The sequence below is a fragment of the Peromyscus maniculatus genome, chromosome 22, assembly GCF_049852395.1.
Source record: "Peromyscus maniculatus bairdii isolate BWxNUB_F1_BW_parent chromosome 22, HU_Pman_BW_mat_3.1, whole genome shotgun sequence".
NCBI classification, from domain to species: domain Eukaryota; kingdom Metazoa; phylum Chordata; class Mammalia; order Rodentia; family Cricetidae; genus Peromyscus; species Peromyscus maniculatus.
In genome coordinates, this window is record NC_134873.1 from 56117747 (window position 1) to 56141001 (window position 23255).

The following is a 23255-nucleotide window of genomic DNA, read 5'->3' on the forward strand; positions in this document are numbered from 1 at the left end:
CAGTCGATGGGGTTAGGAAGATACTACTTCCTTCTCAAGGTGGCCAAGGGTCAGATCCGGGTCCCATGGCTTCCTTCTTAGAGTCCCTGTGTCATTTTTGGCATGATATGTGACTTCATTCTTCTTATTTAACCTGCATTTGAGTAGATAATTCCTGCACATCACAGGGCATCTGTTTAGTTAGAAAACCAAACACTACGTTTCCTCTACTTCTCAACACAGACCACATCTGTGATGTGGGGTTTTCTCCACCCACAACAAGTTCAATAGGGGGTGCCCCTTGCAATTCAGATCGATCTTGACATTAACCAGCAGGCTCAGAGCTGTAAGACTCTCCATCCATCACTCCAGATGCTGCTCGAGAAGAGCAGGTACCAGGTTACCCACTTGGCAGCAAACCGCAGCTTCCATGACCTGTTCTCGGGTTCGGTGATTTGCTAGACCAGTCCGCAGACCTAAGGAGTGGTTCATCTCCTAGATTACCTCTCACACAGTGAGGAGGAGGTGCACTTGCCGGCCTCGGCGGCTCCAAGCCGCCTCAACGAGCCACCCTCCGTGTGTCCTGCAGCCTGAGAGCTCCCAAGACCCAGAGCCTTTGGATGTTCTGTGACGCCAGCATCCTGACAGGTGCTCCCTTATGGTTGATACCCACAATGCTTTGCGGCAGGCATAGCCCTTTCCCGCTATTTCACAAGCAAGAGAAACAGGTTTGGAGAGCTTGGGAACTTGCCCGTGGTCACTCACACGGGCTCTGGCAGCAGAGTGTGGATTCACTCCCAAGGGTGGTGGCTCTAGGGTTCTGCTTCCTGCCCTGGTGCCCTGCCAGGCATGAGGACTGTACGGAGGTAGACTGTTTCCACCTGGGACCCCTTTAATCCTGCTCAGGAACTGGTGCAGTATCCCTGTCTCATGGATAGGGGGAGGGGGGAGGGGGCTATAGGTCTTCCCAAGGCCCAGGCCGCATGCTTGCCTACGTGTATCGCAGCTGCTTCTACCTCATGGAGCCAAAGCTCCAAAATCCGGGAAAGGATTCTACTGCTTTTGTTCCAGGCCCTGAAGACAGAGTTCAGAGGCATCCCACATCCTGAAAGTGGTATAGCTCTGACTGTACAGGGATGTTCAGTTGAACAGGGATACCCTTGGATAGAAACACTGACCCCCTGCTGTGCCAGAGGCCCAGGGCACTGGGAGCACCATACACCAAGTGATACCTACAAACAAGGGTTTCAGATCCAACAAGGTCTAGAGAACTTTACAGCCTTTGCCTCCTCCCAGAGGTTTACCACCTGCTCTGTTTGGTCTCGTGTCAAGAGTCTGTGTCTTTCAACCCATTGTTTCCTAAGCTTATGTGGCCAGAACCCTTTCCCAAAGATTGGCTGTCCCTGATTCCTGTGAGTCTCTACCTGGGGCCTAGCTAAAGCCTGCTCTTCCCAGCTGCAGGCCATGGTCGTTGGGTGTCTGTGTCCACCTAGCCCTGGGTTGACTGGAGGAGTAGTGAACTCAGCCATCTTCCCCTCCACCCCAACAGGAGGCGACTTCAGGAGAACTCAAGGCGGCCAGGAACACAAGGGCCTCAGCTACAAGCAGCATGTCCTTTAGCATTTTGTTGTTTTTAGAAGGGGGAAAATAAATCTATTCCTGTATGTGTAGATGGACTTTTCTGTCCCACTAGCCACTCCCTAAGTAACCACACAGAGACTTATTCAATGCGAGAAATCCACAGAGTCTGCTTAAAAGGTGAAGGAATTTATTGGGGGGGGGGGGGGACTCACTACAGCACGGGAAATTTATCATAGGGTCCTGGAAAGCTGAGGTACAGTCCAACACTGTTCTGCCGCGGAGATGGTCCACACCATCCCAGCCCATGAGTGAGAAAAGAGAGGGGCCTATGTGGTCTCAGGTCTTAAGGGTAGCTCCGAGCCACACCCCAGGGGCAGGCACTTCAAGGTCATAGGTAGGTAGGACAGTTACCTGCTACATCTCTAGGGGCGGTGTTACAAAGTCATAGCCAGAACAGCTGTCTGCTACACTTATTGTTAATTATAAATGATTGGCCGATAGCTTAGGCTTGTCTCTAGCCAGCTCTTACAACTTAAATTAACCCATTTCTGTTAACCCATATGCTACCCCAGGCTCATTCCCCTCGTCCATGAACTTCCCGTGTTATTTCTTCCATGCCTGCCTCTTGACTCTCCTGACTTCCTGACTCCGCCCTTCCTTCTTCCCAGTGCTCTCTCTGCCCCAAAAATCCTGCCTAGCCATCGGCCAATCAGCTTTTTGTTAATAACGACAGCAACACATCTTCACGGTGTACAGAAGGATTATTCCACTGCATATATGTGTTAGCAAACACATACAATAGACCTCAAAATATCCCCAGTGATTATCCAGAGCCGGGGCCACAGGTTTTCTCTGCCAGCGAGAGGCTGAAGATTGAGCTGGTCACCAGTTTTGACCAATCATGCCTGTTTAATGGCTTCCATAAAAACCACCACCCTTGGGAGCCAATCCACAAGCTTCTGCCAGAGCTTGTGTGGCCATGAGCATATCCCCTCTCCAAACCTGTTTCCCTGGCTTGTGAAATATCGGGGAGGACCATGTCTGCCTCACAGCATTGTGGGTATTAAACCACAAATGAACACCTGCCAGAATTCAGGGGTCAGAACTGCTACAACCATGAAAACCAGGAACATTGTCAGCTGTTTTTAGTAATTTTTTTTTCATTCAGTTAATGATTAAAGAGGCTGTTGGCCTAGGTATAAATTTTACACCCTTTTCTTATTTTAGTCTCTTGAGTACAAGGCCAGGCAGCGTTGGTATCCCCGTTTAACCACAGACATGTGGATCTGAAAGTCCCGAAAGCCCAGGCAGCTCACTGCTCTGGGTGGGGCTGCCCAGACCACCTGTGGCTATGGAGGGCCCCAGAGTACACACAGAGGCACCGGGGAGCCCAGCTGTCTCCACCCACCGTCACATGTTTTGATTTTTTTGGGTCCTTTTTCAGTTGCGGATCATTCGTTTCAGAGACAGTGGTGTAGCGATCTGGTTCCTGTTTTGACTGTCTAGAGACTATAGCTTGGGGCTGCATTGTCCTGGCCTTGCTGTGTCCGGGGACGCCATCTGACCCCCCCCCCCAGGAGCCTCTCCAGTTGCTAGTTAGAAGTTCTCATGGGCAAGAAAAGATAATGGCACCTTCAGATCCCTGCCTCGGAGCTTCAAGGGAAGGTCGGGGTCATTTGTCATAAGGGGCTGCCAGCCCCTTATGAAGCCCCGTGGGAACCTGCAGAGCAGATTGGCTGTCGCCGTTTCTGTGAAAAGCTGTCATTATGTCAGCCACACTCATTCGTTCATTCGTGAATTGTCTCTGCACAGACCTTAGAGCAAACTTCTATTTACCTTTATCTTTATCTTTTTTTTTGGGGGGGGGGGGGGCGCGTTTCAAGACAGAGTCTCACTACGTAGCCCTGGTTGTCCTGGAACTCCCTCTGTAGATCAGGCTAGCCTTGAACTCACAGAGAGCCTCCTGCCTCTGCTTCCTGAGAGTACCACTCCACTGGGCTTTTATTTACCATCTACACCTTATAGAAAACTTTCTGACCCCTGCTGCAGAATTTAAGAGCCTCCAGGGTCCTGCAAGACATAAGGAAAGAGAGGATGTTCTTATGCATGCAGGGCTAGTGGAATAAAATCTGTAGGGCAGGGACAGTTCTAATTTCAATATTCTCTTTCCAACATTCATTCAGTGAATAATCCTTATAATAATCTGTGCCACTTAACTCCATTCGGAATTCCCACCGGACACGTGTTAGGTACTTTGCTTGCATATCTTAGTCCTCCCATACAGCTCTCTGAGATCATAGTTAGCATCTCTGCTTCTCATCTGGGAAACTGAGGCAGAGAACAAACGTCACTGTGTCTCGGCTGGAGCCGAGATGACACAGGTGAGGTCCGTCTGATTGGTGTTTGGAGCTGGCATTCCCTTTTGAACTCTGTGAGGATGATCTTGAACGCCCGATCTTTCCACTTCCACATTCCGAGTGCTGGCCTTCGCGGGTGTGGGCCACGCAGCCAGTTTATGTGCTGCTGGGATCGAACCCACAGCACCGCGCGTGCTGAATGAGGTCTGTACCACCCGAGCTGCGTCCACAGCCCACAGCGGGCACTCTTAAAGGCAGGCTGCATAGCGGGCGAAGTCCTCTCACTGAACTCACCCCACCCTCCGAGTGCCCGCGGCTTCGCCGTGGTTTCCCAGAGCCTGGTCATGCTCGGCTGATGCTGCCGCTGGGCGTCTGATGGGAAAAGGCAGTGGGCCCTAGAGAAAGTCATGAGGGGACTGGAAATCCAGGGCTGTGGTTTCCTTTAGTCTGTCTCTACTCCCCAACTCTTTGTCCTCCGATTATCATCCAGTGCGAGGGAAGGAATAGATTTAATCTGGCTGGGGAGGTGCTGGTGTCACCCCACACACCCACACACCCACACCATGATGCCCTGCTCCTCTCCCCCTCCACATTTTCAGCAGGTGTAGAGAGGTCAGCCAGGAGGGAAGGAGAGAGAGAGCTGCTGGTTATCAGGCATCTGGTAGGTGCCAGCCCTGGATCATGTGCCTGGTAGATACACCTCTGAAGAAGGTCACGTGCCCTACTTCACTCCTGAGGGACAGGAGTCATTGGCTCAACCACACCCCCCAAGACTCAAGGACAGGTCTGAGTGCCCTTCAGCCCCCCCCCCCCCCCCCCCCCCCCCCCCCCCCCCGCTTTCCCAGGTTGGAGGTGCGGAGAGGCATTCTGGCCGTCCGGGGACTGTATAAAAGGCTGTGCCCTGGTTTGGTAATCAGGGCCCCTGAGTGGATCTTCGGGGAACTCACTTGGTTCCTTTTGCCCCTCTGTGACTCGGTCACATGATCAGAGGGTGGCTCTGGCTGCAGGCCCCCCCTCCTCTGTACCACACCCAAGCTGCCTGTTTGTTCCCGTCCGCATCCTGCACACCCAAGCTGGAAAATTGTGAGTGAGAGTGTGTGCGAGGGACCCCCGGCGGGGGGAAGCATTGCCTTGCCAAGGCTCCCTGGAAAAGGACAAGTCAGTTCAGATGTTTTTCTGTCCCATGTAACTCTGCTCCCCTCTCCTCATCACTAACCCCCCCCCCCCCAAGCACGCATTTCAGTCCCAGAAGCCAAGACCCGGCTCCACCCTAGCCACAGCACAGAAAGAGGAATGGAAATTAATCATCACATCTTGCCAAGTAAACAGCTCAAGCGTTTAACGTCTGAGTGTGGGTAGAAGTCCACGGGACATGTGGCAGTTACTCTGAATTACAGACATATTTAAAGCAGGCCTTGCAGGCTCTGGGCCCACCTGGGTCACAGATTATTTCTCAGAACCCTTTCTCATGATCCTGTGAAGGAGGAACAGATACAGTCCCCATGTCACCAAGGAAAAGAGGAAGAAAGGGTCTTGTCGGAAGGCCTAGGCCATTGGGTGGCAAAGCCTTGGAAGCAGGCATATCCCGAGTTCGTTCAACCCCTCCACCTACGGCTTGGCTCATTCCAAATCCTGACCCAGCATAGCCTGCCCACCATAGGTCTGCATCAGCGACCTTTGGAATTACATGTCGTTGTCGTCCTTTGGTCACAGTTGTATCCTCGTTTGGGAATCGCCGGCTCTAATTTTGTTCTTCAACAGATGTATTAGTCTCCTTAGCCCAAAATGTCTCTGCCTTAACACCGTTTTGTGTTTTTGGTTTGCGTTAGTTTTGGAGACCGTCTGGGCCATGGTAGGTTTTTCATCAACATCCCTATCTCTGGCCTTTTACCCATTAGATACCAGAAACACCCCCACCAAGAATGACAACCAAAAGTATGTCCACAGGCATTCCCTGGAGCGCTGGGGTGGGAGGACAGGCAGCCCCAGGCTGAGAACCATTTTCTTAGCTTAAAGTGCAGAGTTCTATGGTAGCGGGGGTTACATTACAGTGGGTTAAATTACAGCCCTGCACGTCTCAGTTTGTGGGGTCTTTGAAAAGTAAGAGACAACCTTGTCAGTGTGCAAGAGGGTTCCAGACCAGTGAGGAACAGGACTGAGGTCATGAGACAGCCCAGAGACCAGCCAAAGAGCCCCCAGTACCGCTGTGTGTAACGAGTCTTTCTCTGTCCTGCCAGCCAGCTCCCAAATAATGACACCGAGACTTATTATTTATGAAAGCTTGGCCTTTAGCTTAGGATTGTCTCAGTTAACCCAGTTATATTAATCTATGTTCTGCCATGTGCTATTACCTCTCTTTCATCTTGTACCTCTTGTTTCCTCCCTGTGTCTGGCTGGTGACTCTGCCTTTTTTTCTTCCCAGAGTCCTCTCTGTCCCCAGAAGTCCTGCCTAACCTCTTCCTGCCTGGCTATTGGCCATTCAGCTCTTTATTAAACCAATCAGCGCCTTAGCAGAGACACATCTTCACAGTGTAAACAGATATTCCTGCAACAGCTGTGGTTGGACCTGTGGGCAGTTTAGGCAGCGCCACAGAGGTCAGGGGGTGGGCTGCTGCCTGGGATGGGGTGGCTGCGGTGTGTGGGGCCAGCTGTGGTGCTGCTCTGTGTTTGAGGTTGGTTCTTTTAGGGGAGCCCGGCTGTCCTGGAGGAGGAGCCTCTGCTGAGAATGGGGTGGGGCCAGACCAAGCAGTGTCTACCGGCCCCACAAAACACCCACCTCAGCAGAGTCTACCCCTGCCCAGCCAAGGACTTGATATTATTCCTGAGACTGATCTTGTCCACTGCACACAGTGGGTGTCATTCACTTGATCCCCACAGTTTCTTATTCCGAGCCTCCAGAAGCCTAGGCCTCTTTCATTCTGGCTAAGTCTGAGACCCGTGACTAGTTAGTTACTCATGTGTCTGAGTGACATTCACTTTTCCAGGGGCCTTGCCCTGTTTATTTGGCAGCTAATTCCGCCAAGTGACTCCTGACCTTTGTGTTATGGTGATATTGCTCCTAACTAACTGAAGCTAAATTCGAAAGCCCTAACCTAAAAAGGCCCTGAGAACAGGATGGGGGCCAGGAAGCTGGGGCCCTTCACTTCCCCGCCTCAGCCACTAGAGGGCAGGCGTGGATTCCAGTTGGAGCCTGGCCTCAGGCAGTTCTGTGGCAGCTGAGCCCACCCTGGAGGAGGCACCTTTCTGAACGCTGGAGGAGGGCACGGATGGCCAGCTGGACCCAGAATTCTGCCTGTAAAGGAGGCTCAGGAAGGAGCTTGGGTCTGCATGGAGCAGCTTCAGGGGTGAGGCAGCAGAGGACGGTGAGGTGGGCAAGGTAGTGCACTGTGAGTCAAGACAGCTGGTGTCCCTTCCGGTCAGTGCTCTGACCACGACAGGACTGAGGGCCCCGGGCACCTGCCAAGAACGGGAACTGGAGCCAACTCTGCCCCTTCACGCATCGTAGGCAAAGGGCCATTTCTCTTTGGGTTGGTATTTCCTCTTCCTCCTGCCTAGAGCTGGCAGAATCCATTTCTCTGCTCAGGGATGGGGTGAGTTTGAGCCAGGGGGGGGCTGTGTGCTTTTTGCTTAGTCGTTAAAACAATGCATTAGAAAGAATAAGGCATGTGTACCTAACACTGCAACCCCAACCAAGAGAGAAAGGAGTGTTTCCCAAGGGAAACCTTACTCCCGCCCCTGGCTAGGTGGCTCCTTTAGTCCTGTAATCAATCAATCAATCCCCTTCCCCCAGTAGTCAATCAATCAATCCCCTTCCCCCAATTTGCCTTACCTTGTCTGCCAGGTGCTAATCTGAAGCAAGGTATCACTTTAGATTATTGGCAGTAATGTCTCGTTCTCAGCAGCCATGTGCATACATGTATCTGCAGGGCCCGGCGGCGGCGGAGGGGGACAGGGTTGTGATCAGGTTTCAGGGACCTGAAAGGCTCAACACCAAAGCCTGTGTGTGTCCCCAGCATTCTGCGTTGGTTGCTGTACTCTGCGGGCACCAGACCTCTCTCAAGGCACATCGCTTCTTTGTTGTCGGTGCCCACTTCCCCAGCTCATTGGAAAGAAAGCTCACTGCCTGGGAGAACTTCACGCCCGACACCTTCTGTCTTCCCATGCCCAGCCTGACTCGGAAGGTGGAAATTGTTGGTCTTTGAGGGCAGATGACTTGGGTCTTTGCGGAAATGAACAGCTTGGGTAACCGTTGACCTTCACCTGACCTTGTCCTCAGTGGCTGGGGTCTGCCCCCTTGTCATGCTCTTCTGGATGCTTGCCCAGAAAATCTCTCATGTATAGGGCCAACCCTCAAATGGGGACTTATGTTGTATGTACCAGTACCTTCTCAAAAGAAGTCCTAATTTATCATTTTATTTCAAATCAACACCCTCATCCATGAAGTACCTACTGTGTGTGGAACCCTTTTGACGATTCCCAGGGAATCAGGAACGGTTAGTTTAACTGACGGCAGATGCCTTATATGCAAGGCCATAGGGGAGCTGTTCATTCACTCAGTCTCTCTTCGTCTATACCACAGTGACTTACTGGCTGCCCGCTGCAAACAGGGCAGCCGACCAGGTATTTAGCATTTCAGAAGGCACTTGGGGATGACACAGTGAACTGAGTCCCAGGAGTCCTGGAGCTCAAAGGCCAGAGAGGAAAGATGTGAGTATATAGGTGGGAAGGGAGATGTTGTCTTCCTCCAGGGTCTCAGAGCTGAAAGTGCTGTGTCAGCCGATGGCTTTGGTTCCCATAGAAGGGGTTAGGGTGGAGTCTTTTATTACATTCGTTATATTTGATGGCGTTGGGATGGATTACAGGGCCGCTTACATGCTTAGCAAGTGCTCTACCACCGAGTTACAGCCTATGTCGCAATGGTAATTTATTCTCCTTTTTTAAAAACAATAATAAAGTAATTAATTGGAGACAGAGTTTTCTCTGTGTAGACTTGGCTTGCCTGGCACTCACTCTGTAGACCAGGCTGGCCTCGAACTCACAGAGATTCGCCTGCCTCTGCCTCCCAAATGCTGGGATTAAAGGCGTGCGCCACCACTGGTCCCAATGGTCATCTCTTAAGGACATTGAATCCCACGTTCTGTTTAGACTGGCGTGATGTAGTCTTGTGAGAAATTGTGAAGCCTGAACACGGTCAAGGGCTTTGGAAAATGAGTACCGCTGAGGGCTGAGGGGGCAGAGGGGGCAGAGGGGCAGAGGGGCTTGCTGGTCTACGCCTTCCACCTGGAGTCCTCTGTAAGCTGAGCTGTTCTTCACACCCCTCTGCTCCGCCTCTTGGCCAATTGGACTTGACTTTAGTTGGAATAAATGGCTTCCTGGCTTCTCCCTGTGTAGCCCGTTCCTGGGCCAAGGTTTATTTGAGACACTGTTTGGATATTGTTAAAAGTGGGCAGCTTGGCTCAGAAAGGTCAGCGGGAGAGATCAGAACAAAGAGATCTTTCAAGCTGGTTTTCTCACGGGGCAGCCAGAAACGGCCGAGGAAAGCCCCAGCTCCACCTGGCGCAGGCAGCCGCAGGTTAGGCTCGGACTGCTCGGGCTGTGGCCACCTGGGCCATTTGAGAACCCCCATTTAGGCATTTCTTAGAGGGGCAAGCTGAGACAGGGGGCGTTCTCGGCACACATGGCTGAGCCAGGCAACCTAGGCTAGGAGCCCAGCTCTCCCTGTGTGGTCGTGGCCACTGCAACCTCTCGTGTGGATTGTTTCTTTAAGGGCAGTCAAGAAAAATTGAGATTTACTGAAAACATGCCTGAGGGTGATGATTTACTCTGCAAAGGAATTCCTGGGAGCCTATTCAGATGCCCAGATCCCTTATAGATCTGAAAATTATTTAAAACAAGCAAACAGAAAGCTTTGGAATACAGGATCGTGTTAGAATGCAGTACTAGTTCCTCGTGTGTGTACTGGGGTGGTCAGTGCCTGGACATCGGGGTCCCCTCCCCGGCCTCCAGGAATGGCCTCTCTGCTGCTCTGGGGATGTGAAGATTCTTTGGAGTGACAGGGAGGACAGTCCCTCCTGCGGCAGAGGAAGAAGAGGCATGAGACACTCTTGGCTCCAGCCTCGTGGCAGTTCGGCCAGGCTGCCAGGGAGGAGGCTGGCAGGTCGCCCGTAGAGTGGAAAATCACCCACGGTCCCAGGAGTGGCCTGTCTCCTCTGGGCCACAGGGCTCCAGACGGCCCCGGGGACCAGCCTGCCTCAGCCTGTGGACTCAACTGTCAGGATGGTTGTCTCCTCTTTCCTGGGAGCCCCCATATCTGTCTTTATCTTCCCTCTTTGTGGTGGGCCTGGGCCATCTACTGGGAATCTGTTCTTCCTGCTGGGGGTGGGGGGGGCTGGTAGAACTTGACTGTGGGACTAGGGCCTGTCCCTCAAGTCCTTCTGCCTTCTGTTAGAGATTATTATTACTCTAGATTATTATTACTCTTGAGCTCCCTGTAAAGTCTAGTGAAAGTTACAATGTCAGTGACAAAGCCTTTAGAATCCCAGTTAGGAGAAAAGAGAAGAATTCGGAATGACCCCTCTCCCGCAGGCGGTGGTGTGTTTGGGTGTGCCTTATCACCTTCCCAAGAGCTCTGTGGAGAAATGAGGACTCCTCCCATAGCCAGGGAGACATACTGAGACCACCTCGTCTTCCCAGGAATGTGGTGTTTCCATTTCCGGTTGCCTCTTCTGAAACCTGGCTTCTCTGAGGCAGTTCTCTGGAGGACCCTGGGGCCATCTGAGTCAGTGTTCTCCAACATGAGTGCCCTCCTGGTCTGATCAAAGCCAGATTCCCACCTGAGTTCCCATTACAGATTGGAATGCGGCCTCCGAACTTATATATATATATTTTTTAAATATAACATCTTTACTAATTGTCTGAGGATTTCATACATGCATACTGTATCTTTTGGTCTTACTCACCTCCTCCTCCCTCAACTCCTCCTGGATCCACGTCCTCCCTATCCTGCTCCACACTTCATGTCCTTCTTATTCTTTCTTTTATAAGCCACTGAGTCCAGTTGGTATTGAATATATACTCCTGGTGTGGAGCCTAACCAGGGCAGAGCCACACCCTTAAAGACAACTGACTCTCCCTCAGAAACCATCCCCTGTCAATAACTCCTCAGCTAGGTAGGGATGGGGGCGCACAGGCTCCTCCCCGGTCCAGGATAGAATGTTGACTGGTTTGATCTGCCAGCCGGCAACCACAGCCGCTATGAGATCATGAGTGCAGAAGTCCTGTGGTTTCTAGAAAATACTGCTTCGGTCTGGTCCTCCCTGACCTCTGGCTCTTTCCGTGTCCTCTTCAGCGATGGCTTCTGAGTTTTCTTATGGAGTAGGGTGGGGCGGAATGGCAATAAGACTTGCATTTCTTTCTTTCCCTTTTAAATTTCTTTAGATTCATTTATTTTTACGTGCATTTTAAGTGTCTTGCTTGCATGCATGTATACTCTATGTTAACCTATGGAGGTCTGAAGAAGGGTCAGATAACCCTGGAACTGGAGTTATGGATGGTTGTGAGCCACCTGGGGTGCTGGGAACCGAACCCGGGTCCTCTGCTAGAACAGAAAGTGTGTTTAACCACTGAGCCGTCTCTCCAGACCCTTCTGACAAGTTCTTGGGACGCTGAAGTTCCTGGGATATTGGTGCTGCTGGTCCAGGGACTGACTGTGCCTTGCAAAGCTCTGGTGTGAGTCATCATTTCCTAGCATGTAGGCTGAGTACCTTTAGTGATAAGCAGAGTGGAATTAAGTAGTACACACACTAGCTTGAAAAATTACTTCTGTGCTTAAAAATACTTCTGCACTTACTATATTTTGGGGGGAAAAACCCACAAAAACAAAAACCAACTAGAATAACAAAGCCATGATTTCAAGTATTTTTTTTTAATTAAAGTGAGATATCTACTAAGTAAAAAGAGGATATAAGCAAAAGTAATACTATAATAATTACTATATTAATATTTATAATAATATTACATTAATAATAATATAATAATGATGGACCAGTAGTAAAATTTGAGAATGTAGCATGCCAACAGGTGTCTGGAGACACTGAGCTGAGCATAAGCCCATATTTTGCAGATGAGACCGTGGGCCACAGAGGTAAGGCTTGCTTCCCTGACACAGGAGAGGGATCAGGAGGCTGAGGTTCCCCACCTGCTTTCAGTCCGTTTCTTCTCTGAACTGGGCAGGTCCGGGGAAGTCCCGACTGACCTTCACTCCAGGTGTCTACATTCTCGGGCTTACAAACAAAGCTCTGCATTTATAACCCTGGGAGCTGGTAGCTTCCAGAGCTTCCCCGGAGGCCAAGGACTTGATCTGCACAATCTTGTCCTATGTAGTTCCCAGGCTGCAAAGCCCCTGGAGACCTGGGAGCTGGGGGCGGGGGGTGGGGGGGTGGGGTGGGGCAGCAGCGGGTTTCCTGGTTACCAGCTGCAGCCTGCAGTCCCGGGCCTTGAGGGTCCTGGAGTGATGGCTCTGGCTTTCCACTCCACTGATTGAAGGTGTTCAAAGGAAACCCGAGCAGACAGGCCACGCGGTTGGTGCTGGGTTAGGAGGGGGTCTGTGGAGCTCGGTGAGCCACCATGATCCCACTTTTGTTGTCCTCTTCCAGGAACATCGTGAAGGGCATGAGGGAGCTCCGGGAGATTCTGAGGACTGTGGAAACCAAAGCGACGCAGAACTTCAAAGTGGTAATGGGACTGACTGGAGGCTGTGGCTGGTTTATGCAGAGGTCGATTTGGGTGGGAGACAGCACAAGCCCTAGCAAGAGGTCCCTGACCTAGAGATGTCACACACACACACACACACACACACACACACACACACACACACACACACACACACGCCTGTGCTCACCCTCCTCTGCTCTCCGCAGACATTGTTAATTGATCCCAGAGTGCTTTCCCACCAGCACACCCTGTTCATCTCATCTTCTTCATCAGGGCACTGAAGATGACTCCTAGCGTTAGAGCAGAGTTGAAATCTACTGCCATCCCTTGCACGAGCAGAACCATCCTAATGATGGGTGACATTGCTCATTACTTCACGACCTTAATAAAGGCCATTGCCTCTCCTTTCGTGTCCCAACTCAGGTCTGTGTTCTCAGACCTTTGCTCCCCCCAAATCAGAGCCACGGCCGTGTCTCTCACTAGAATTTTGGGTCTCTAGAAGGCGTCTGGTTGGGAGCCTCCTGTACCTGTGGCCTCCTGCCTTCTCCCACCTGGAAGGGACTTCAGTGTCCTCACTTGTAGAGCCGGAAGGAGAAAAGAAAAGAAATGGGGTAGAGCTATGCAAGGCCATCGGGGGAGGGGCGATGAGCTTCGATGCCAGAGGGACGGTGAGGGACTTGGGGATGGAATCTCGGGGCCCAGCACAGCGTGCAGTGGGCAGATCTGCTGGTTGGGAACCGGGGTCACATAGGCAGGATGAAGAAGTGAGACCCCAGCCTGATGACGACGAGTGTCTCCATCTCTGTCAGGTGGCGGCCAAGCACCTGGCAGGGGTTCTGCTGCATTCCCTGAGTGAGGAATGCTACTGGAGTCCATTGTCCCACCCTCTGCCTGAGTTCATGAGCAAGGAGGAGAATTCCTTCATCACCCAGAGCCTCCGGAAACCCCACCTCTATGAGGGAGACAAGTGAGTGCCGCCTGCCCCCTCCGGTCCCTGCTGCTGGCTCTTCACTGCACCCTGCTTTCCCAGCCTCCACCCTGCCCAGTGCCAGGCAGACATCTTAGAGACTAAGCAAAGATGGTCTCTGGTGGGGTTGGGGGAGAATTCTTCATGGCTCCCGGAAGCCATGCATTTGGCTCCCGGAAGCCACGCATTTGGAAGATGCCTGTCTTCCCAGCCCAGCCCTCTGATGTGCCGGTTGATGGTGGAGTCTGTCGTCCCCAGCAGGGCCTCTTGCTCTCTCCCCACACCTCGCCTCAGCCTGGGCATGGATGGGCCGTTTCTTCTGCAGGATGGCTGCAGCCTTTCAGGTTCAGAACTCTGGGGCTGGCTAAGAGCAGCACATGGTGTTCGGTGCCTGTGAATTATGCAGGAGAAGGGTCACCTTACCAGGCTGATGTTGACTCGGGGCACAAGGACTGCTTGGGGGGCGGGGGGCAGAGGTGCTGTCGGTGTGGGCTGGGCTGCAGCCAGGAATACTGCTGTGTTTTCCAGCCTCTACTGCCCGAAGGACAACATAGAGGAGGCGCTCTTACTGCTGCTCATCAGTGAGTCCATGGTAAGTGAGCCCCAGGTACCGCTGACCCCAGGGGTGTGTGTGTGTGTGTGTGTGTGGAGAGTGTTGGGATAGATGCAGGGTATCCATGGCCTAGTCAATCTCTGCCTCCCAGGGATGCCCTGAAGGTGTGAGCTTCTTGGCCCTGCTTCCTCCCTTTCCTTCCTCCCTCTCCTCTCTCCTCTCTCCTCTCTCCTCTCTCCTCTCTCCTCTCTCCTCTCTCCTCTCTCCTCTCTCCTCTCTCCTCTCTCCTCTCTCCTCTCTCCTCTCTCCTCTCTCCTCTCTCCTCTCTCCTCTCTCCTCTCTCCTCTCTCTCTCTCTCTCTCTCTCTCTCTCTCTCTCTCTCACTCTCACTCTGCACGTCTGGCTCATCCACCTTGCGTTTGGCCACGCTAGCTAGCTATGCTGGGCTATGATGAGAGAGACCCAATGTCCCAGGTGGGTAGGGACTGAGTGCATGTGAAATCCCCTTCTGGGATTACAAAAATCGATGATCACAAACAAGTCATCGGTGTGCGTTGAGCGGCTAGGTGCTGTGACTGATGTAAGAGACCAGATGTAAGGCGCTGAAGGAGTATGCATTTTGGAGGCACAAGACCTGGATTGGGGCTCCAGCGCTGTACTCATTATTAGCTGAGGGCCGGGGACAAAGCATTCAATCCGTCTGTGTCCCAGTTTCCTCTTCCTAAGATGGTGGTAACTCAGAGGTAAGTTTGGATAGAATTCATCTTCTTGCGACAACTATTGATTATCTGTCTTGTGCCTGGTCCTGTTCTAGAAGCCAGACATGTGGCGGCAAGCACAATGGAGCCAGGTCCCTGACCTCACGGCGCTCGTATTTTGGTCAGGGGTGGTGGTCATGAAGTAGTGAATGATTCTGGTATCCAGGCTATCTGTGTTTGCATACTATGGAGAAATAAGGCAGTGGAGACCCATCTCCCGTACCCTGGGCAGATGCGTTTGTGAGAGTATGCATGCATACGTGCCCATGGTGACCACAGTAGTAGGCACTGTCTTCAGAGTACTGTGGAGGCTCCTGGAAGGAGAGCATGGTGTGGTCAGACAGCCCTGGAGGTGTGAGATGAAGGATGGGCCTCTTGCACCAAGGAAAGCTCAAGAAGGGAGGAATGTGGATTGTAGAAGTCAGGAATAAGGGGGTATGTCCATACAGCTGGGTCCAAGTCCTTCAGCTCTGGAGTCCACCGGTGCTGCAGAGCTGGGACAGCCAGCCGAGAAACAGGTCTCTTAGATGTTGCATCTGAGAAGTAGAGGTTAAGAAAGCAAGACACGTTAGCCGGGCAGTGGTGGCGCACGCCTTTAATCCCAGCACTCGGGAGGCAGAGCCAGGTGGATCTCTGTGAGTTCGAGGCCAGCCTGGACTACCAAGTGAGTCCCAGGAAAGGCGCAAAGCTACACAGAGAAACCCTGTCTCGAAAAACCAAAAAAAAAAAAAAAAAGTGAGACACGTTAGCCGGGCGGCGGTGGAGGCGGCGGCGGCGGCGGCGGCGGCGGCGGCGGCGGCGGCGGCGGCGGCGGCGGCGGCGCACACCTTTAATCCCAGGCAGATCTTTGTGAGTTCGAGGCCAGCATGGGCTACAGAGTGAGTTTCAGGAAAGGCACAAAACTACACAGAGAAACCCTGTCCCGAAAAAAACAAAAACAAAACAAAACAAAAAACAACAACAACAAAAGAAATCAAGACACCCTGAGCTGGGCCATTCAGTGATCACCAAAGAGTGTTCCTTTGGGTATCGGTGTGGATAGTGCCAGGGCTTGTCCAGGGCACTTGGGTGGGTTACCTGTGGCTGCACAGGTCTTCTGGTAAGCAGACATGAGGAGGAAGACTGGTCTGCAGGGCAGGGAGACTGCCCTTCCTCAGTCAGGCCAGGCCAGGCCGTTCTAGATCTGGACATTGCTGTGTAAAGGGCATTTGGAACGGGGGTACCAGCTGAGCAGGCATTGTTGTTAAAGCCATGCTGAGTGCATGTTTGTGCAGTGGGTAAGGGTTGCTTCGGGGTGGAGCCAGATTTGGAGACGGAAGTACAGAGTGTCAGATTTGTTCTTTGGGGAACTGGAAATGGTTCCTTCCTCTGAGCACAGACTGAATCTCAGTTTTGAGTTTTAAAGTCTTGCTGTAGAACTCTTGGAGCCCCTCCATCTGGCCATGGCATCACCTATACCCTCCTGTGAGACTGTACCACCCATCTCTGGAGACGTGGGCAAATGTCAGCCTTGTGTGCCAAGGGTACAGTGTAACTTACATGTAGACCTTTCTCTGCTAGGGGCCAAGGAGGCTGCCTCACTGGGTAAACATTATGCTGAATCGTATGAAATTACCTATTTTCAATTATTTATGGCTTACAAAAACAAGTATCGGCACTGGGGATGCCGCTCTGGGGGAGAGCGCTTGTCTAGTATGTACAAAGCCCTGGGTTGTCCCCAACACAACGTGAAATCTCCCTTTTGTCTATAATCTCAGCGCTCGCTCAGAAGGTGGGTTCAAAAGGGGCAGGGGGCATCAGAAGTTCAAGGTCACTCTCAGATTTAAAAAATAAAAAAAATAAATAAAAAGGTTTGGGAGCAGTGTGGGCTACCTGAGAACCTGTCTCCAAAAGAAGGAGGGTAAAGGAATGTTGACAGTTTCATTTAGGTCAGATTGATGCGAGTGTGTCCCCATTTTACAGAAGAGGAAATAAGGGAAGGGTCCCAGTGTGTGTATATGTATCTTGGTCAAGGTCATATCACAGTCAGCTTTGTGTTCATGACATGAGCCACGCTGATCTAACTAGTCTAACTAGTCTAACTAGTCTCTACAAGCACAAGACCCAGACCCCAGGCTCCCAGATCTCAGTCATGGTTCTGCCCCTGTTCCTTAGTCTGTCATCCATAAATGTGCCAATGAGGTAATTTTGGAAATAAAATCCGTGTCATCTTGGGAAAGTCTGTTAACAGGGCGGGGCCAGGGTCGCTGTTGTCTGTCTCCTCAGAAGAGAGTGTGGCGGTTGACTTGGCCAACTTGACGCAATCTAGGGTCACCTGGGAGGGGAATCTCCATGAGACAATGTGCAGATGGGATTGGCCTGTGGGACTGTTTGTGGGGCACTGTCTTGATTATATTAGTGGAGGTGGGAAGACCCGCTCATCGTGGGGTGACGTCATTTCCTGGGCAGGGATTCAGGACTGTGAGAATGGAGGAACTGAGCGCTGACAGACATGCATGTGTTCCCTAGTCTCTGTTCCTGGCTGTGTATGTGATGGGACCAGTTCCCTCATGCTCCCGGGGCTATACATTCCCTGCTGTGATGAACTGGAACCTGGAACTGGGAGCTAAAATAAGCCCTCGGCTGCTGTGTGTGTGTGTGTGTGTGTGTGTGTGTGTGTGTGTGTGTATGATAAAGTCTCACTATATAGCCCTGTCTGCCCTGGAACTCACTATGTAGACCAGGCTGGTCTTGAACTCACAGACATCTGCCTCTGCCTCTCAAGTACTAGGATAAAAGCCTGCGCCACCACACCCCACTAGCCCTTGCTCTTCTCTCTTTAGTTGCTCTTGTCACATACTCCCCACCCCACCCCCAACCCCAGCCCACCCCCAATGGCTTCTTCTGGCTCAGAGCGGGGACCAGAACTCAGGTGGCTCTCCTTTAAGGTTGTCGACACCACTGGCCCAGATACCTTAAGCTGCCCTGAGTCTCAAAGCAGAGAATGGCCTGTTACCAGACTGTGGCCCACACCCGGAGCCTCTGGGTTTCCCTGAACGTAGACCTTTCTCCAAGCAGCTCTTCCTCTTTGCCTTGAGCGTAGCCTGCTGACTTGTCCAGGAGACGCAGAGCTCCACGCTGGCTAGTCAAGTACAGCCCTGGGAAACGCCTTGTTAGCATGCTAGGTAAAGAGGCTGCGTGGTTTGGCTTGCATGGTTGCTAGGAGGAGGCGCCTGCTCGGATTGGCTGGTTTCTGCCCTCTTGCCCACAGCAACCCAATCAGACATTTGGAAATGAGGGAAATGGGGAGGTGATTCCTCAGGCAGCAGGAAGTAACACTGACACACTGCCCAGGCTTGAGCTTCTAAGACCTAAGACACGCCTCCTCCAACAAGGCCACACCCACTCCAACAAGGCCACACCTCCTAATAGTGCCCCACCCCATGGGCCTATGGGGCCATTTTTATTCAAACCACCACAGCTGGCTTGGAACTCACTATGGAGACCAAGACAGGCATTGAGCTCACAGAAATCCGCCTGTCTCTGCCTCCTATGTTCTGGGATTAAAAGCATGCACTAGCATGCCCAGCACATTATTTTTTTTAATTAATTAACTTATTTTATTTTTGTATATGTGGGCATGTACACATCATAGCATGATTACGGAGGTCGGAGGACAACTTGTGAAAGTCATTTCTCTCTTTCCACCATGTGGGTCCTGGGAATCAACATCAGTCAATATTGCAGGGCGGTAGTGGCGCACGCCTTTAATCCCAGCACTTGGGAGGCAGAGGCAGGCGGACCTCTGTGAGTTCGAGGCCAGCCTGGTCTACAGAGCTCGTTCCAGGACAGCCAGGGATGTTACCCAGAGAAACCCTGCCTCTTGCTGACTCCTCCAGCTGCACTGGTGATTAGCCAGAAGATGAACTGAACTGTGAGTTCTATCAGCTCCTGCTCTGACCCCTCAGTTCATCCTAAGGTTCCATGAACTTTTAGCACGGCCTCTGTGCGCCTGAGGGATTTTTCCCATCTCTGCTGCTGGCTCGTTTTAGCTGCGGATGGCAGGCTTGCAGAGAAACCTCCAGAGCGGCCGCTGGCAGCCTCGGCTGTGACTTTGCAGCCTCTCCTGCAGTGCCAGCCCACGGTCACGGTCACCATCGCTCCTCACCTCCAGGATGTCCAGAGCAGCCATCCGGCAGAGGGTATCTGTGGGTTTCTGAATGCTGTAGCCCACTTTTACGTGCATGGGGTCCACGTGCGTGTCTGGTGCCAGGATATGGCTTTTGTTATGTGCTAACCTGTGTGGTCAGATGATGGAGCCATGTCTTCCAAGAGATAAACAGAAATCCACCAGCGTTTTCCCAGTAACATAGGGATTTGATTTATAACTGGTTAAGATTTGTGTTTTGGACCTACTTTTTTTATCTTTCGGGCTAAAAGAGCATGTCAAATTACACTCACTCATATCTATACATCTATCAGTCTACCCACACTCATCCGCGCATGCATCTGTTTGCCCACCCACCTGTCTGTCCATCCACTCACCCGCCACCTTTCCAACAATCGATTCCTGTACTCAACACTGTTTATCACTTAATCTTATTGAGCGGCTTCGCTGTGCTGGACCGTGCTCGGCCCCGTCCATAAAATAATGGAACAGTCCGAAGTGCTGATCTCTAGTGCACTCCCACGTAGTGCAGAGTGCAGAAGCCAGCTAAATCCTTGATCCCTTTTTTGTTGAGCTGGAAAAGAATGCATTGCTTGGTGCGGCCTCTCAGAACTGGAAAGGTACAGAGGCCTGATATGGAGCAAGTGTCGGAGGCTGGGGGTGTCGCTGGGACGGGGTCCCTGCACCTTAACAAACTAGTTCCGTGATGTACTCAGTAGCAGGCACCTAGCTAGGTGGACCTTGTACTTGTCACTCATAGCAGAGCTAGAGTCTTCTCTCTCTCAACCTGTTTTCTCATCCGTAAGATGGAGTTAATAAGGTCTCCGTGGAAGGAGTCTGGGTGGATTAAATAAGGAAATGAACACAAAGCTGTCTCTTCGGTGTGTTCAATGCATGTTTTTGTCCTGGGGGCAGGGAAGGCTTGATTCTGACTTAGTTGCCTTTGGAAACGCGTAGGTTCTAATCGAGTTGGGAGGCTGAGGTTGTTAGTCCGTCGTCTTAAAGGAAAGGGCTTCCTAGGCGTGCTTCCATTTGGGACTCAGCGCAGAGACACACGGCGTCCTAGCTTTTGGCCCTCCCTCTGCTCTGACTCAAGGCCTTGCTCTGCAGAGGCTGCCAGCTCAGAGCCCGTGGTTCAGTACCCGTGACAGGAAGACTGTGACATCTGCCACAGGAACTGTGTCGCTGGGTAGATGAAGCCTGTCACAGAGCACAGAAACTCTTGGCTCTCTGGACCGGCAGCTCAAGAGCTGGTGGTAATCATGTCTGCCAGTGGGGGACACCAGCCGGAGCCGCACATGATGGTGTCCTCCAGAGAGGGGGAGCATCAGTGGGCACAGCTGCTCCCTAGTCCTTCTTTCTGGGGTGACTATTGGGGTGTCAGCAGGCCCTGAGGCTCTCTTGCTTGATGGAGAAGCTGACTCTGTGAAATCTCTGAGCAGGGCTTTGGGCATCTTGCTTTAGGACCCTGTTCTTTGCAAAGAGACAGCACCCGAGACTTCACTGGGGAGACCCTGTCTGCATTTTGCTTTGGTTCCTTCTTCCGAAAAACCAGCCCTGATAGTATTGAGACTACTGGACATGTTCCCAGAGGAACCTGGAATCAGGGAAGGAGCCAGGGTGAAACCAGGATGTCTGGATTTCAGTGAGGTCTCTGCCCTCTGTGTGTATTAGTCCGTTTACTGGTCTCCCTCAGTCTTATGTAAAATAGGATGAACGTTGGCAAGAGGGCGTGGGAATGATCAGATGCCACCTAGAAAGTGTTCTGTCCCCATCCCGTTGCCCCCCCCCAAACCCCCGGCTTAGATGGTCCAGGTCTATCTAGGTCCAGGATTAAGGGGAGGACAGGGCTCTTCAGAGCTGATCTGTATCCAGCAGAGATTGAGGACTGTCAGGATAATTGATCTGGTATGCAGGAAAGCCACAGGGCCTGGACTGGCTCTGGATGTCCATCCCCAGGGGCTCAGAGCCCTCCCAGGGAAGGTTATACTTGTTTCACTGATGTTGGGATTCATAAGCCAGATAAGTTGATGGATGTGAGAATTCCCTTCCAGAGAAGGCAATGCAAGGCCTGCACCTAGGGAGGGCGTCTCAACAAGAGTTGGGCCTGCCCGAGGAAAAGAGGATTCCTGTTTTTGTCCAAAGAGCAGTGGAGGTTCCTGGTGAGGTGTGGAGCTGTGAGATGATTGGTGTGTGGCTGGTTATCCTGGACAGGTTATCCCGGGAGAATGACCAGAAGGAGAAAGGTGAGGAATAGGGACACCTCTGGGGGTCCTGCCTGGGGATCAAATGCTCCGCTGAACTAAGGGTAGAGCATATCCCATAGCAGGAGCCAGGGGCTGGTGTGGGAGTCACAGCAGTGAGTAGTAGGCAGGGTGGGCCGGGGAAAAAACCCAGGGAGAATATCCACTTTTATCCCAAGAACGGCACAGGGGACGGTGGGGGACCGTGAGGGATGGCGGGGGACGGTGGGGGACAGCGGGTGACAGTGGGGGACACAGACGGCAGCTCAGTAGCTGTATTTACTCTGGCAAGTGCATTCACATTGCTGCGCCGGGTCTGGAAGTCCTCACTGGGTCTGAAATTTTCCCGGTGAAAGGACCCGAGGCCGTGTATGTCATAGGGAAGGGAAAGAGTGCGGTCGGTCGGGACTAAGTGGATGGGCTGCTTATGAAGCCTGTGGGCCTAAGGGCAGTGAGCCCAGGAATGGGGAAGGCTGGGGCGCCCCGGGGAACGACTGTAAGCCTAGTGGTGGTGCCCCGTGCCTCTGAGGTTTCTTCTGGCTCCTGAGCCACACGTGGATTCATGCTCCTTTGTGGCTTACTAGCCAGCCCTAGGACTTCCTTTTTTTCCAGTTTCCCTACCTAAACCCGTTACCATGGTTACATACACAGGCACTGCCCAGCAACCAACACTAACCCAGCTTTTTTTTTTTTTTTTTTTTTTTTTGTAGCCCTGCCCCCAAAGCCATGGTAACAGCTGGGCAGACTTCTACTTCTGGCTGTCCTGTGGGAACCATGGTCCCCTCTTGTACAAAAAGCACTAAGGACCCACAAGAGCATGTCCTCACTGCTGTCTGTCCGCTAAGGGGCCAGGTCCTCTGGAGGACTTACTCTGTCTTACGTTCCACCTGCTCTAATAACACCCAGTTCTGAAAATCCACCCCTCCTCCCCACCAGACACACCCAGAGGCCTGTCCACTTAGAGGACAAGGTCTAGGGTAGACAAAGAGGGAGTCTCTGTGTCAGCCCAGAGTCGTCTGCCTGGGGTATTGCTCTCCCCACAAAGGTGGATTTCCGAAGCTCTGTGTTCAAGGAGCTCAGTTGAGAAATGGCATGCCCTGCCGCGGGGAGTGACGAGCCAGCCGGGGCTGCCAGGGCCCTCCCTGGTGTGTGCCTGGGATGCAGAGAAAAGCAGCCACCTGAGCTGGGAGTTGCCAGCAGGCTGACACAGAGAACCGCCAAGCAAGCGACCAAACTCAGCTGAGCCTTGAAGACAGGAAAACAGCTGGGAGTGTTGTGTGGCTGGTGAGAAGTCAGTTAGGAGTGTAAGTGTCACCCTGAGGGATTAGTGACAGCATACGCCTCACGACCCCACCCCCCAACATGGCTTCTGTGCAGGGTGGACTCCTCAGTCCTCGGATGTGTCCAGCAAGGGTCCCTCTTCCTCAGGAAAAGCCACCCTTACGGAACACCTGGCCTCGCTCTCCCTTCCCTCCTGAATTCTTCCTCCTACCCCAAAGTCTAGACTCCGGTATGCATGCACAGATGCGTCCCGGAGCCCCCTTCCCGAATTGCTGTACTTCATGCCGTCTTCCCCTTCCTGCTGCCTGGGGGAGGAGCCCACTCACCCACGGTCCCCACTGGGTGCCGGGAGCTGAGAGCGGCTGGAGGTGGAGGCCTGGAGAGGCATCTTGGAGGGATGGGAGGCAGGCTGCGTTCCCACGTGGCTGTGTGGGCGGGTCTCTCCGGGAGGCAGAGGGATCTCTTGGCGCTTTCTCTTCCTTAACCGTTTGCAGTTCCTGGCTCGGTGTATCAGGTTGGCTCTAGCATTGATCTTTCTGAGGATTTCCTGCCGTTCCTGGCATCGTCTCCCAGGCATCCCCTCCTCGGCCATCTGTGTTTTGTGAGGAGGAGGAAGAGGAGGAGGAACACTGATCACAATCATGGCCGAAGAGGCACGTGCCCAGATCCATGGCCAT

At 52.4% G+C, this 23255-nt stretch overlaps 1 protein-coding gene across 3 annotated transcripts in view; it reads left to right on the forward strand.

The window, feature by feature from the left end:
- Positions 1-23255, forward strand: part of Ttc7a (tetratricopeptide repeat domain 7A) — a 113974-nt gene that overhangs the window by 32785 nt on the left and 57934 nt on the right. For all 3 annotated transcript variants that reach the window (XM_076559192.1, XM_006986488.4, XM_076559193.1), the window contains 3 exons: positions 12572-12650; positions 13439-13596; positions 14125-14188. In XM_076559192.1, coding sequence (XP_076415307.1) covers positions 12572-12650; positions 13439-13596; positions 14125-14188 — 301 coding nt within the window. The remainder of the gene's footprint in view (positions 1-12571; positions 12651-13438; positions 13597-14124; positions 14189-23255) is intronic.